At 41.3% G+C, this 15,997-nt stretch overlaps 1 protein-coding gene across 2 annotated transcripts; it reads left to right on the forward strand.

Moving 5' to 3' along the window:
• The first annotated feature begins 1,608 nt into the window (after positions 1 to 1,608).
• LOC119729282 lies at positions 1,609 to 14,945 on the forward strand. Of its 2 annotated transcripts, XM_038201891.1 has the most exons (11): positions 1,609 to 1,734; positions 5,239 to 5,299; positions 8,697 to 8,930; positions 9,034 to 9,255; positions 9,941 to 10,126; positions 10,601 to 10,651; positions 10,765 to 10,842; positions 11,301 to 11,395; positions 11,940 to 12,209; positions 13,168 to 13,330; positions 14,319 to 14,945. In XM_038201891.1, the coding sequence occupies exons 2-11, from the start codon at positions 5,287 to 5,289 to the stop codon at positions 14,558 to 14,560; spliced, it is 1,554 nt and encodes a 517-aa protein (XP_038057819.1). In that variant the 5' UTR covers positions 1,609 to 1,734; positions 5,239 to 5,286; the 3' UTR covers positions 14,561 to 14,945. The 2 variants fall into 2 exon arrangements, 1 of the variants encoding a protein (XP_038057819.1); XR_005271212.1 differs by lacking the exons at positions 1,609 to 1,734; positions 9,034 to 9,255; positions 9,941 to 10,126; ... (4 more) ...; positions 13,168 to 13,330; positions 14,319 to 14,945 and adding an exon at positions 5,649 to 8,404 and having other exon boundaries at positions 8,697 to 8,787.
• Positions 14,946 to 15,997: the final 1,052 nt, after the last annotated feature.

Consider the following 15,997-nt stretch of genomic DNA (forward strand, 5'->3'; position numbering starts at 1 on the left):
TGAATGGCTCGAATTGGTTATAACATTGCGAACTTGAGTAATAACAGTAAACTTATAGCAATCCCAGCGAAATTTCTAAGTCCAAAATATTACTGTTATCACCCTGTTGAAACCGACATTTTACCAAGTTACAACAGGGTGATGAGAAGTAATATGGGTAATGTTTAATGGCTGAATTGGTTATAACATTGCGAACTTGAGTAATAACAGTAAACTTATAGCAATCCCCGTGACATTTTTAAGTCCAAAATATTACTGTTATCACCCCGTTGAAACCGACCTTTTACCCAGCTACAACAGGGTGATGAGAAGTAATATGGGTAATGTTGAATGGCTTGAATTGGTTATAACATTGCAAACTTAAGTAATAACAGTAAACTTCTAGCAATCCTCGCGAAATGTTGAAGTCCAAAATATTACTGATATCACCCTGTTGAAACCGACATTTTACCCAGCTACAACAGGGTGATGAGAAGTAATATGGGTAATGTTGAATGGCTTGAATTGGTTATAACATTGCGAATTTGAGTAATAACAGTAAACTTCTAGCAATCCTCGCGAAATGTTGAAGTCCAAAATATTACTGATATCACCCTGTTGAAACCGACATTTTACCCAGTTACAACGGGGTGATGAGAAGTAATATGGGTAATGTTGAATGGCTTGAATTGGTTATAACATTGCGAACTTGAGTAATAACAGTAAACTTCTAGCAATCCCCGCGAAATGTTCAAGTACAAAATACTACTGTTATCACCCTGTTGAAACCGATATATTACCGAGTTACAACAGGGTGATGAGAAGTAATATGGGTAATGTTAAATTGCTACACCCCCACATCCTTCTAACATGGCCTCATCTCTAGTCCAAACGTTTCTTATTAATTGCTATCTATATTTTTTATTCCATTTTTTGTATTTTAGCATTACTTGGTTAATTCTTGTTCATTTAGTTATTTACTTTTTATTCTTTCTCTGTTTTTAAAATGTTGTTCAATTGTATCACTATCGTTGTTTCATTTTAATTATATTGTTTTAGTACAGTTGGTGGATGGGGCTTACGTCTATTAGTTGGTTTATTCTTTTATTGGTTTATTCCCATTGTGTGTAATTGTAAATATTCTTATTTAACTTATGTATTGTTTTTTTACTTTTGATGATTTTTTTTTCTTCTAACCTTAGGTTAGAATTTATCTGTTCTTATCATTTTTTTTAGGTTTAATTCAATTCTGACTTAATATTTTTTTGTTTCTGGTCTTGTTTTAATCCAATATTGTAAACTATTTTAATAATTTTAGGTAATGCAGGGCCCTTGATAAGACCACCCTGGATAAATAAGACAGCCATCAAATTGTACTAATTGTTTAATTTGTTGGCCGAATAAATAATAATAATAATAAAAATAATAATGACAGCGAAGCGTGTTTGTGTTGCGTTACGTCACAGATCGCACAAAATCTATCCAATGAGAACTCGAATCCGTCAGCCCCAGCGCCTGTTATGTTGCAGGCCAGGCGGCGGGGGTGGGTGGGTACCACTGATCTTTATATATAGAGATCAGTGGTGGGTACCAGTGAAATGACGGAAAGCGCGGGCCTTTAATATGTAAGTCCGCGTGACCGGCGCCTGCCACGTACGTACCACAATTTCTGCAAGGCGGTGAGTTCGTGCAGTTTTAAAATTGAAGTTGCAAGGCTCGGATTGATCGTTTTTAACCCCCAACTCCAATTATAAGGTAAGAATATTATGATTTTCCGTATTTGCTAGGAATTGAGGATGAGTTAGGCAATTTTTGGATGCTCGGCATGTCATTTTTAACACGTTAAAAAATAAAGGCATATTTGTGACTCAGCCAGTGGCAGTGCCCCACATGTTCACGGCATGCACCATGCTTCCTATTGATGGCGCTTACAAATTACAAATCAGTCTCAAATAAATCCGTCAACATCCTTGACATAAATGATTACTTTGGGTTGTTTTGTCTTCATACTACAAATATGGTATATGAACTACCTCCCTGCACAGAGATTTCTCATGTAAAACTGCATTTCAATGCCGTATTTTATGGTGACATTTACGAAAATTGAATGTTGGACACCGTCAAGAACCGTCAAGCACCGTCAAGACAATCGCCAAGCACCGTCAAGACCATCGTCTTTCCGACCGACATTTACCAACTATTGAAACCAAAAGCTAATTATAGCTGAAATATGGTCGGTATAATTATCTGTTAAGCAAAGAAAGGGTTTTTTAACGTGGCAAACAAAGAATCTTTCAACATTTCCAAAGAGCCGTGAGATTAGACGCCATCTTGTTTTCCTGAGGCTTTGGAAGGAATGTCCTATTATTTATCCATGGGTAGGCCCATATTTTCCGGTCAGGTTTGATTAAATAATAATATAATTTTGAAAAGAAATTAAAGTTAATTAGTTTAATTGCGTGGGCCTAGAAGAAATGTTTAGAAAAAAATATTTTAAATGCTTTTCTTTCAATAAATAAATAGGCCCCCCTAGGCTTAAATAAATTAACTTTTGACAGCAGAGGGCGCTCTGTATCATTATTGCAAATGTTGTAATATCTGTCATAAAACTGACATATTTGTAAATATTTGAGCTACATTGAGCTTTTGGTGTCAATAATTGGGGTAAATTTTAAACGTAATGAAATGGTCTTGACAGCAATGGACCGATCAGAATTTGGTCATAAGCCCCGCCCACCTTAGCAACGGCATGGCAACGCCATAAGCTCGGTCAAAGTCAACAAACTGTGTGTGTGTACCGTACGTGCCACGTACATGTAAACCTACGCTATATATAAACATTAACAATGGCGGAAAACGGGGGAAACTTTAGAGTACAATTTCCTCAAGAGTGCGTTTGTGCACGAAGTTTTGTTTGGAGTTTTGAAGGATGGCCAGACAGGGGAAATACTTGGTCGACAAACATGACAGAAGAATGCATGAAATGAAGGTCGGAAGCGGCGTGTCATCGACAAAACACAGCCTAGGCCTAGCCTAGTCCTACAAACATGGCGGTATGTGGCTCTCTTTTAAAATCTGTCTTGTTACTGTCGCCATTACCGCCATGCTCCGGCGCGAGCCGTTAACACCAAGTATCGACTGCCGAAATCCGAGAAAGTTTGACTCCAAATATCTTCCGAAATACATAAGACAGAACCCTTTCACATATACCATCGTGCTCGAGAGATTCTAGTGTTTTATAAATAATGGTCAAACTTATCGAAGTCGTAAATTTGTCCATGTTTGGCGCTTGACAAACTGGGCAAAAATCCGACAACGTTATTGCATGTATGGTTGGGCGCCGCCATCTTAGTTTCATCTGCTCGTGAGAAGCCGAGGTGCCTAATTATTCATGCATAATTCATAATGACGTCGCACATGTTGATTCGTGCACTGAGACTGCCGAGTCACGTGCTGCACGCGTACATGGCATTTACCGTATACGCGTGACGTCATTATGAATTATGCATGAATAATCGGGCACCTCGGCTTTTCACGAGCAGATGAAACTAAGATGGCGGCGCCCAACCATACATGCCATAACGTTGTCAGAATTTTGCCTAGTTTGCCTAGTTTGTCAAGCGCCATACATGGACAAATGTACAATTTCGGTAAGTTTGACCGTTATTTATAAAACACTAGAATCTCTTGAGCACGATGGTATATGTGAAAGGGTTCTGTCTTCTGTATTTCGGAAGATTTTTGGAGTCGAACTTTCTCGGATTTCGGCAGTCGACACTTGGTGTTAACGGCTTGCGCCGGAGCATGGCGGTAATGGCGACAGTAACAAGACAGATTTTAAGAGAGCCATACCGCCATGTTTGTAGGGCTAGGCCTAGCCTATCGTAAATTTTTAGCAGGTAAGCCTGAGTTTTTGGAATTACTTTCTTCGTATGTGTCTAAAACAAACTGCATGTGAAAGCATAGAAGAGCCTTCGGATTAGTTGCCACAGTGCCGGATAAAAACTCCGTCACTCAGCCTAACGTTGGTGGTTGGGCCTGTTCGGAAAGGTGATCATACTGATATGATACTGAGAGCCTTGACCTAAATATTTTGACAAATCAATGACAATAAATATCCTTTTCCAAGACTTCGATCTGAGTGAAAAAATCTATGCTAGTGACATGTTAAAACGTAACTGTGTACGAGTACGAGAACATTGTTCAAGCCTCAAGGTAACGTCCGGCCTTTTTTTTTTTAGAAGACGGAAAATAATTTAATTCGGTATATCTTTGTAAACCTACAACAGTGTCTGATTTGCATGTTCCACAGCAGCATATTTTGTCCATTTTTTTAAAGTATCGTATACAGATGGGACTCACAAAACCGCATTTTATGTCTAAAATATCGTGCGCAGCTCCATAGATCCCATGTGTTTGTATGTACTTTTCACAGCGCATGTGACCGAGTTTGACCGACCTAATGGCGGACACGCCTATGGCAACTGTTGTTAAGTCCCCTGACCAAAAGTCGTAATCTGATTGGTCAATGCGCGCTGTATGATTGACAGGCCGGAAGGGTCCATTGATGGTCATGACAGTGCTTGACGATGGTCTTGATGGTTCTTGACGGTGATTAGTATGACCCCATTGGGCCACATACTTCATAAGGGACTGACATCATCCCATTTACATGATGTAGGAAAAAATGTTGAACCTTCAGCGTGTGTTCAGGGCATTTTTTTGTTTTACAAATTTCACCAAATGGGGATCAAATGAATCTGCCTAACTGAATTGCGGGAGGAAAATTAGTTTCCTTAAGACTTGAACAGCCTGAATCCTGATGTCACTCTTTTTCGGATTTTAATCGGAAAACCAACTTTGAGACTTTTCCAACAAAATTTGTGATTATTTTTTAAGAAAAATATAAAAATAAAAATTTGGACGTTGTACTTGTAGACCTACATTTTTTTTCAAAGATTTCTAGACATGTACATGTCAGGATGTGTACAATTAGATTTCCAGATACATGTACATTTCATATTTTTAAAGAATATTGTAAATTAATTACTTCAAAGTGTAAAACTCCTGCAGTATAATATCGCTGACGTAAATGTACAGGTATAGGAAAGCATATTGTGACCATTGGCATGACCGGTTGCTGCCTATGATATTTAGCCTATATTGCTATGTGTATGTAGTGTACCGGTACATGTAACAATTTCTCATGAGTTTTAGATTGGGTTAATAAATTGTCCTCCATTTCCCCCACATTTTCAAGTTCCCTTGGTGGAGGTGTGCTGTGCCTGTGGTTTTCTTGTGTGCAATATGTCTGGTCTTGGTAAGTAATGATCACCCTTGTATTTCTTGACCAGCAAGGAACTATTTTGGCAGGGCCAACTCTTCATAATTATTTTTTTTTTCAATTACTTTAATTATGAAATCACTGCCAAAACAATGTGGATTTTAGAGAAAAAAAAATTAAAAACTTGTCGTTGACATTTTTTGATTTTGACAACCCCCCAAAAAACAGGGAAAAAAGTTGCATTTTGTAATTAGGACGCTTAATTAATTACTTGGTGCGGACCGATTCCCCTTCTTCTTTTTTGTGTGCGATGTCTCATTCGAAAGCTGATAACAAATACAATATGCTAGAAAATTATCAATTCATTTGAAAAATTATTTTTCAGGGTGACACACCAACTTAAGCATATAGACCAATTCGAAAAGAAGCCGTAATGGATGAGGACGAATATATCCGGAAGGAAAAGCGGCGTGAACAGAAAGCAAAATGGGCCAAGAAGAAAAGAGATGCACTGAGAATTGTTTCTGTCCTAGAAGACGTGAGGAGAAGGCCACTCTGTGCTGATGCCCCTGGAAACAGTGCTCCCGGCCCCTCAATACCTGTCAATGATGTATCCAGTCCAGTAAACCTTGATTCATGTGATGGCACTTCTGATGAAGAGGGCAGTACTGATCATGCCGTACATGTGGAGGTCGATGAAGAAACTGTGACCGAGGATGAATTATTTGAGAGACATTTGCAGGAAATCTTTGGAGACTCTTCCCCTGGTCCAACAAACAGAGTTTATAACGCTTCTGAAACAGGAAGTCCTGATGGTAATGCATATAACTACAGCAGCCCTTCTGATGAAGATGGTGATAATGAAGAGGGTGATGATGTCACTGCAAACCCTAACGGCAATATTCGCAGTTCCGCGAGCCCTAGTTACGACACTCCCAGTCCCGCGAGCCCTGGTTACGACACTCCCAGTCCCGCGAGCCCTGGTTACGACACTCCCGATCCTGCGAGCCCTGGTTACGACACTCCCGGTCCCGCGAGCCCTGGTTACGACACTCCCGATCCTGCGAGCCCTGGTTACGACACTCCCGGTCCCGCGAGCCCTGGTTACGACACTCCCGGTCCCGCGAGCCCTGGTTACGACACTCCCGGTCCCGCGAGCCCTGGTTACGACACTCCCGGTCCCGCGAGCCCTGGTTACGACACTCCCGGTCCCGCGAGCCCTGGTTACGACACTCCCGGTCCCGCGAGCCCTGGTTACAATACACACGACAGCAGTTCTGATGAAGAGGCTGATGACAATCGTGTTGTGTATGTCAAGGAGGTTGATGTTGAAGAAGCAGCGAATGAGGCCGAGTTCTTCAAGAGGTCATTGCGTGAATTGTTTGGGAGAACATCACTTTCACGGACTGAGCAGCAGTACCTACTTGGGCTTTTCAACCGTGCTGGTGTCCAGGGTTTGCCAAAGGATCCGCGCACTCTACTTTGCACACCAGGCTCTGTTAACATAAATCCATCCTACTTTGGTGTAGAGTACCACTGGTTTGGCATTGATGACCAGTTAACACGTGCTCTTGACTATTTGGTTCGCCCACTTCGTCTTGATGAAGAGATCAAACTTATGATTGGTGTCGATGGTGTACTGATTTTTGATTCGTCAGACGTTAACTCGTGGCCAGTACTGGTGTCTGTAGAGAATGACCAGTCACTGAACAAAATCTTTCCATTATGTGCAACAATGGGTGGCAAGCCAAGCTGTGTGTCCTATGTGAACCAGTGCGTCGATGAGTTGTCTAGTCTACTCCGCGATGGCTTCGTTTACAGGGGCAACCACCACCAAGTGTGTCTAATGTGCATAGTATGCGATGCACCAGCCCGGGCCTTCATGAAAAGCATCATGGGACACATGGCTGGTCATTCTTGTGAGCGCTGCCGAGACAAAGCAATCAAGGTGGATGGTAGGATGGTGTTCTACAGGACTGAGGATTTTGACCTGCAAAGTGACGACACATTCCGCAGGAAAGACTACACTGAACATCATAATTCTCGCTGCATCGACAGCCCATGGCTGAACATTCCAGGCTTTGACATGATACATGGGTTTGCATTGGATTACATGCACATGGTCTGTCTTGGTGTGGTTAAGCGGCTAACAGATTTCTGGATGAACAGGCAATTTAATCGGACAGCCTTTCATCTAGACCAGGTTGCAGTGGCTGACATTAACAGGAAATTAATGAGGATGAAGGTGACAATGCCATTCAACTTTGCCCGCAAACCAAGGTCATTGGAAAAGATCAGTAGATATAAGGCTACTGAATACAGGACACTTCTGCTATACACTGGCCCGGTTGCCTTCAAAGGTGTCCTGAGGCCTGCTTACTACAATCATTTTCTTCTCTTGTCAGTGGCCATCGGTCTTTTAGTGAGTGAGAGGACAGCTCATCTGCAGATAGATTATGCGAGGGAGTTGTTAACTCTGTTTGTAAAGAAAGCTTTTAGGCTCTACGGCGATATTTTTGTTGTATACAATGTACACCATCTCCTACATTTGGCAGACGTCACTGAGAAGCATGGTTGTTTGGAAAACTGTTCAGCTTTTAAGTTTGAAAACTTTCTCGGCCAGCTGAAAAAGAAGGTTAGGCCTGGTCACAAGCCTCTCGTGCAGCTGGCTAAGCGGCTCAGGGAAAACCCCATCAGATCAAATACCTGGAAACAGGAAAAACTTTGCGTTACAGCCCCGAACAATGTATATCTGACTGCTACTGGGGAAATTATTGAACTCGAGAAGGCTGATGATGGCACCTACGTCTACCGTCGATACACACGGTTACGGCCTGCTGTCGCTGCCCCAGTGGACACCACCTTGGTGGGATTCCTTGAGTGCCCCAATGGGAACTTGTGCCTCTCATTCCCAACAGACATGGGTGACACCAAGATAGTTGCTAAAGTATGGAAGCACACAGTTCCTGGGGTCAACCGAGTGTTGTTTATGGTTCTTAATCACTGCTCTGCTTTCGCACAGAACACTTAGCTGGATATCGACTAGATTGACTCTTGACCCCAACTGCCTTCAATTCTTCAAAATATTCTCTTTGGTTTTGAGGCTGAATGCATAAACGTGGAGGATCAAATGATATACAGGTTTGTTAAAGAATGTTCTGCTCTTTTATTCACTTAACTCCCACATTTTTGAAGTGTGCGCTTAAACAAGGGACGGCTAAAAAGTTTGTTGGCTAACGCTAATTTAACGGTGCGTTTGCACATTTTTGATGGATTATACACATGTACATATGTTGTACAATTAAGGCACAATATGTATCTGTCATTTTAAATTAATTGCAAGTGTGAAATTGGATGTTCCTTTCCAAAAGTCTTGAGTGGGGCCGTTTTTAGTAAATGTTTATTGTTTTTTGGTTAATGTCCTTTTTGGCAGGCTGTAATCCCGACAAGAGCTGGACGCTTGTCAAGTACCTGCGAGATGCAACATATGACCTCATCCCGTTCCGCTGGGTCCGAAAGAGGCATGGTGAAGACTGCCAACGTGCCTGGTTCCCAGTAAAAGGGACAGTCAAGGCGCCAGAGTACACTCGTCTCAAGGAAACCTGTGCGAAGCCTCCCAGTGCAAATATTGCTGAATGGCTCAAGGTTACTGTTGTAGTACGCCAAGGTACGTTTTTTTATATCATTGTTACAACATTTTTCTAAAATTTGGAATGCCTGTGTGCCAATTTCTTTCATGTTACTTTTAATTATAATTTGTTGCTTTATAGCAATAACTGACTATGAAGTCGGCCAGTCCCTCCTCAGAGAACGCCTTGATGCCTCATCTTCATCAGATGCTCCTCAAAAGGATGCACAGCGACCATGTCGTGTACGCGCTAGGCCAATGCGGTTAGCTGAAGAGAACAACGGGGACAGCGACCATAATTGGAGCTCTGATTCTGACGAGTACTCGTCTAATTCTGAAGAGCTTGACACCAGCCAGTCAAAGAGTAAGCCCTAGACAATTTGAGAATTTTACTGTTGGAATCGGTCATATCAGGAGAATTTTTGGTGGCACTAAGGCATTAAAAGTGGCAATGATATTCACGCGCACAACTGTCTGTTGTAATAAATATCAGTGTTTGAATTTCCGCGATTGTTGGAGAGGAGATCAAACTTATTTTTATTTTTCAAAAACTCCTTTAGGCATTCCAACTCAAAAATTGAGAACCAGAAAGTAAAGCTGTAATATTTACAAATATACATGTAGTTATAATATCGGAGAAATAATCACCACAGGAATGTCATGTTTGAAACTCTTTTACACAGATTGCTCCCGCATTTATATCTTGTGCGCGTACCTATAGCATGAGCAAGACCACTATCCGATGACCCTATGGTGCACTAATATAAAACGGCAACCTCTATTGGTGAAGTTTGGTTCTTGTTTTGCCGAGCAGACTTGCATGTCTTGTTGCTGTGTGTTGTCGCGCCGTAGATTGTGGTTGGAATATATTAGCAATGTTTCCATTTAATTTTATCATAATACGTGTGTACATTCTGACGTGTCAAATCAAATATCAAAAGGTTGGTTCTTTATACTAACAATTTATTGCATTCACAACAAATTCTCATTTGAAAATAGGGAATATTCAAATATTCCATTGTCAATTAAACATTTGGAACTTGACACAGGCTTATCAAAGAGAGTGCCAAAAAAGCAGATGGGCAAGACAGGAGAAGTGCCGCAAAAGAAGAGGAGAGTCGGGAAGGAGCCTGTTTACAAGCCACCACCCAAGGATGCCAGCAACGCCAGCCTGGCAATACTAGACGCCGAGGAAGCCATCCCCAGACCTAGGTGTTTGGCTGGAGCACCTACAGGTAAGCAGGTCTTTCAGTTTAGTTACGCATAAAGTTATTTCATGGTCAGTTGTAATTTAAGTATAATTCTGGGTTCCCACAGTCATGGAAAATCCTTGAAAAAAAGTTATCCTTGAAAGTCATGGAAAAATTGGGGGAAAACGAAAGTCATGGAAAATTGAAAATTTGAGTAATATGGAAAAGTCATGAAAATCAAGATCATGTATGATACGGTTCTTTTTGATAACCGCTTTTGATGTGATAACAGAATATTGACAGATTTACAGGGCTATATATATTCTTGTCAGTTAGTTGTGGCTATAGAGGAGCCCATTTAATTTAAACTTATATTTAAATGCTGACAAATTGTATGCAATTGGCGTTAAATGTCATGGAAATTCATATTGTAGTCATGAAAGTCCTGGAATTTGGTTTTCAGATTTCTGTGGGCACCCTGTAATTACTCCATGTATCTTATTTTTTTTTTGTCTACAGTGAAGCTGTCAAGTGCCCTTTCAAGACCAAGGCAAACAACGTCGAACGTGGGTAGGTTACAAACACAAACAAATTGCATCAGAAACATAATATCGCTTAAGAACTAAGCATTGACAATTTTGTTAAATTTATTTATGATTTATCAAAATGACCTATTTTTACAGCTCTTATGGACTTGGATGATGATTTACAAGAAGAAGACTCTGAAGTCTCGGATGCTACCCCACTAGAGAGTGTGGCAGGTGGGTATTATATACAGCAGTGAATATTAACTACCCAAGGAATTAATACATGGCAAGAGGTTTGCATGACTGATTCCTGCAAGGCTGCCTCACCTGCGTCTAAATAAGTTAGCGTTGTGCATCAGGGGCAAGTACTACCCGCTGGAAAAAGTCTATGTGCGCACTTGATCACGGGCTGATTTTTAAAAAAATGTTTTTTTGAGCTCGTGGCATGACCAGCGAAACATGCTTCTATTTTCTGTTTTACAATACATTTAGTGTGAGAAAAAATATTTGAATGTTTGAAAACAATGGCGGTATTACTTTATTTCATGCTTTGTGGACTATCAACCGTTGTGTGGTTGGAGATCAATGACTGTATGCACAAGTCAGATTATTACTCAAGTCTGACAAAATCAGTCGGTGCTGTCGGATCCGACTTATCCGCAGTTGACTATGCTTTGCAATTTTATCATCAGGGAACAGCATGGATGCTAATGATGCAACTAACTGTGATGGGGGACGTGGCGATAGTCCTATGGACGAAGGTCGTCCTGTACACGACACTCATGAGGTAGGTGAATTGTGCCTAAGTCTCATCAGTCACTCTCCTATTGCCAATTCTACACATAAAGCTGGTAAAATAATATTTCATGTCTGCTGAATGAACCTCGACTGTCCTGTACATGTCGACTTAACTGTACAGCACACAGTTGTAAAAAAAAAAAAAAGGAGCCTTAAGCTGTGTAAAAATTGGTAGCTGCCATTAATTATCACATGGGAATAATCCAGACAAATCTCACTTTTAAGATAAGTCAGTGGGAGTTGATTTAGCCGATTGGTGTATTTCCAATCATAATCTAGTGAAGGCCTAAGCCCAAGCTGTAAGTTCAGAACAGCAAAGTACAGCCGGTGAGGACCTTGGTATAGTCAGAAAATGTTCTTAATATGAGAGGCATGTTATCAATATCTATCAAAATAGGCCAAGACGTAACGGCATTCCGTACGCTTTGTGAATGGGGCTGAAATGCCAACACACCACAATGCTGAGAAAAATTAACAATGCATTGCAATGCTAGGCAACACAATTTTTTTTTCTTTTTCATCTATAATTTCAGGATAAACTGGATTTAGTACTGAAAAAGATGGATGAGTTTATAACTATCGAGAAAGCCATCCTTAACAGGCTGACTTCCCTTGAACGTGAAGTAGCAGCAATGAGAGGGGAGGACACATTACCATCCACCCCGAGAACTGTGGCTGACGAAGAGGAAGAAGGCTCGCAAGAAGAGGAGGAAGGTCTCAAATTCAAAATGCCAGCGGAAACAGAAGAAGAGTTTCTGCTGAATGATAACCAGTTGTCAGACCCTCACACACGCCGTTTAGTGGTAAGCGTAAATGTTAAAGTTGATCTGAACTAAGTTTGGGCGGTTCCACCACTTTTGGACCCGGTTCCATAAATCAGAACCGGTTCCGAGTCAGAACCGGTTCCACAAGATTACACCATGTGCGGTGCGCTAAGTTTCCGATTGCATGCGTAAATTTAAGCCCAATCGTTTCCGTTGCATGCGTGACGTGCATGCTCTGCACACAGCGCTCGCCCAGTGCAGAATAGTAGCGCGCCCTCTTGCGGTTCATTTTGTGTAGGCCATAGTCTAGGGAAAATTATTACCGCGCCAGATACATTGCAAAAGCACACGATGTATTCAGACTTAGACCTACATGCAGGCTACATTTATCGTGTGGTGTTTCACGATCGGTGATATTTTGTTGACTCAAAAAAAGTTGGCGACAGTCACATTTCGCAATGCCTCTTGAGAGCACGAAATGCTGCATTTGCAAAACAGGTGCAAGTACATGAAGTATGTTTGTTCATGCCGTGGGGTACAAAGATGTGCTGAAAAAGTGTGTTGCTTGTAACTTAATGTCTTCTAAAATTTCGGTCTGGCAAATATGTATTTTGGGGTATGGTGGAGATGGCTCTCGGACCCAGTTCTCGGCATCTGGAACCGACAATCACGGGTACCGGGTTCAACAAAAGAGTGGAACCGCGGTTCTGGTTCTCATTTTGGAACCGGGTAGAACCAATTTTCAACTGAAACCGCCCAAGCTTAATCTGAACAAAGAGTGGGCATTAAAGTATTTGGCGATGTTCAGGCATGCAACTTTTCCTCGGATCTGTTGATTTCCTCGTTTTTTTTACTTCTCATTAATGCCATTACAAATTGAAAAATCACTTTACAAAGTCTTTTGGGGTTTGGAGTTTCCTCGTTTATTTCTAAATTCCCAGTTGCATGCCTGGATGTTTTAATGATTGAATATTTCTCAACCTTTCTGTAATCACAGCGAAACAAGCTTCTTAAGGAGTTCGTGCGCGTGCCGTCAGATGGTTTTCTGAGAATGGCGCTCTTCAAACTGATTAAGCACCAGGTCGTAGAGGCGATCACTTGGGGTGGCGGAAACGGTACCACCGGAGTGAAGGAATCCAACCACCACGTGCTCATGGAAGGTAATACATGCACCATTTTGTTGCTCTGCATCTGTGACAGTTCATTGGGATAACGTTGGCAATTACAGTTGACTCTCGTTAATATCTACTGTATGATACAAATGCTGGTTATAGCAAACATAAAGCCTTGGTCCTGATTGTGCTTTATGTGCACAATGAGCGGGACCAGCACTCCTCTTAATACAAAATTCTGATAAAACAACATTTTATCTAGATCCGGCTGACTTTGTGTTAACGAGAGTCGACTGCAGATGTACCAGTAAAAACATGTAAGTTCAAGTGGCTAGATTAACTGTAAACATTCTGGAATCTATTACACATCAACTTATTCCTGGGTTCTTTCCATTTCAAATCAAACACTTTTTTTGCACTCGGTCTCACAGTCCCCTAAAATTTACTGGATATGTTGGGTCATGCATGAGAGAATATCCCAAACCCAAATTTAAATATTTTTGGTCATGTGGTTTGTAGGTTACAGGTCATTGAACTTGGACCTTTTGATTTGTCCTCTAAATTTGAACAGCTATATCTCCGGATAGGAATGTCATGTAGAGATGATTTTCATCAAAACCTGAGAAACCATCTTGTTTGCCAATTACGCGGCAAGTGAACATTTCAACATGAGGTCAAGCAAAATTAAGTTTCACCTTTGACCCCTCTTGGGCCACAAAAAATAATTTCCAAGTGTACTTGTGCTGCTTGCAAAATATAAAAATGGGATCTCAAGGCATTTGTGGACAGATGAAAGGAGAACAGTTAAGCCAAAATGCATTGAACTGTACACATGCCTGTTGAGGGTCACTCAAGCATGTACATGTACCTGATGTGTACACTTGTACAGCATGCAGGTACATGTACCTGATGTGTACACTTGTACAGGTACATGTACATTTCTAAATCAGCTTGGTTTTACTGCTCTCCTGTATACATACATGTCAGAAATTAAACTCTGTATAAATTTGTCTCCACGTTTCTTTAATGATTTCAGATATGGTGGAGAGACACAGAGGGAAGAACAAAATAAAGCCAACGTTGCATAGCAAGCTTGCCTCACTCATCAAGACAGCATCAATCACAAAGGGTGGATCGAAATTTGAAATTCGAAAGCAAAAATCCCTGGAAGCGATGAGAAAAAAAAGACGAGAGGAAAAAGGCCGCAAGGCAGATGCAGTGGCGGATGCAGCAGCAGGTGCCAATCTTCAGGCTGGGGATGCCAGCGACAGTGAATGAGTTAGGCTTGCCTAAATTCACAATATTACGTTTTGCTCTTCGCTGGCATACGTATAAACCAGTGTTGTAGGTCTCGAGACCGGTCTCGGTCTCGGAAGCTGTGGTCTCGGTCTTGGTCTCGGTCTTGGTCCCCTTTGGTCTCGATATTTTGGCTGGTCTCGGGTCGAGACCGGCAATATGTAGCTTTTACAGCTCGATCGATTACTTTGTGTTCACTTCGTTCAGTACCGTTGTTATTTAAAACATTTGCTAGCCCGTAGATCAAGCTTGTTATATATCGCGTTCGGTTTGGACTCGACAGCACGTTGGAAGTCCCCAAAGTACATGTAAAGCTGCAGCAGTACCAGTCACTGAACGATTTGGAACAAGTTCGGCATTTATCTGTTGAGTCGGCCACATAAAGCAAAGTATAAACTTGTAACAATTTATGCAATAAGGGTCAACCATTTTCGGGAAGGTGTGTAGTTTAGCCCACCCCTGTGGGCGTAATCACTTGCATTTTGTATTCTGATAATAAATGAGGTGCTTCAAATTAGTTATATTTTCGACCCCACCAATGTTCTCTTTAATTTGGGACAGTATTTTACCTGATTTTCCAGCTTTGAGCTCACACACTCTTACCAGTTACCACTCACTGTTGCCATGAGAGTGTATGATTAGACCCCATTTTCTGGCTGCTCATTTTAAAGTACCCCATTATTCCTCAAAAATTAAAAGTCCCGTTCAGAAAAAAATTAAAAATCCATATCTGACACATTCTGGCTACCACCTCGCAACTTGTGGGTCGCAACTTGTGTACAAGTCCACATTCTATGACACAAATTTAAAAATTAATTCAACATTTTCTAGCTCCCATTTTTTAAAATCAAGTACACAAGTCTTGTTAAAAGTTAAGTCCTAAATTTATTTTAGGAAAAAAGAGGCAATGTAAAATTAAAATTGCATCTTTAAATATCCGTTAGAAGTCATAGCTGAAACCAAGGGGGTGACTGTGGAGTTTAGGATCCGAGTTCCTATAACAGATAAAGAAGCATCTGCCTTTAACTTTTTACTTTTGTCACGATTGGGTGTAGACAACATGTCAAAGCCCATATTTCTTAAGTGTAACTACTTTTTGCTCAAGTAAGGTGTCATGTATCAATTTGTCAACACTGCCACTGGTCAAAATTTTGGTCTGTATTCTTTGTGAATAGAAAGGTTACATTTTTCAACGATAATAACGTGTCTTGTTTTTTTTTATTTCGACTATTGTTATTTATTATCAGCGGTCTCGGTCTCGGTCTCGGACCACATTGGTCTCGGTCCGCCTTGAAGGGGCTGGTCTCGGTCTCGGTCTCGGTCTCGAATCTTCAGGTCTCGGTCTTGGTCTCGGTCTCGGACCATATTGGTCTCGGTCTCGGTCCGCCTTGAAGGGGCTGGTCTCGGTCTCGGTCTCGA

The sequence above is a fragment of the Patiria miniata genome, unplaced genomic scaffold (assembly GCF_015706575.1).
Source record: "Patiria miniata isolate m_02_andy unplaced genomic scaffold, ASM1570657v1 HiC_scaffold_20, whole genome shotgun sequence".
Taxonomy (NCBI): domain Eukaryota; kingdom Metazoa; phylum Echinodermata; class Asteroidea; order Valvatida; family Asterinidae; genus Patiria; species Patiria miniata.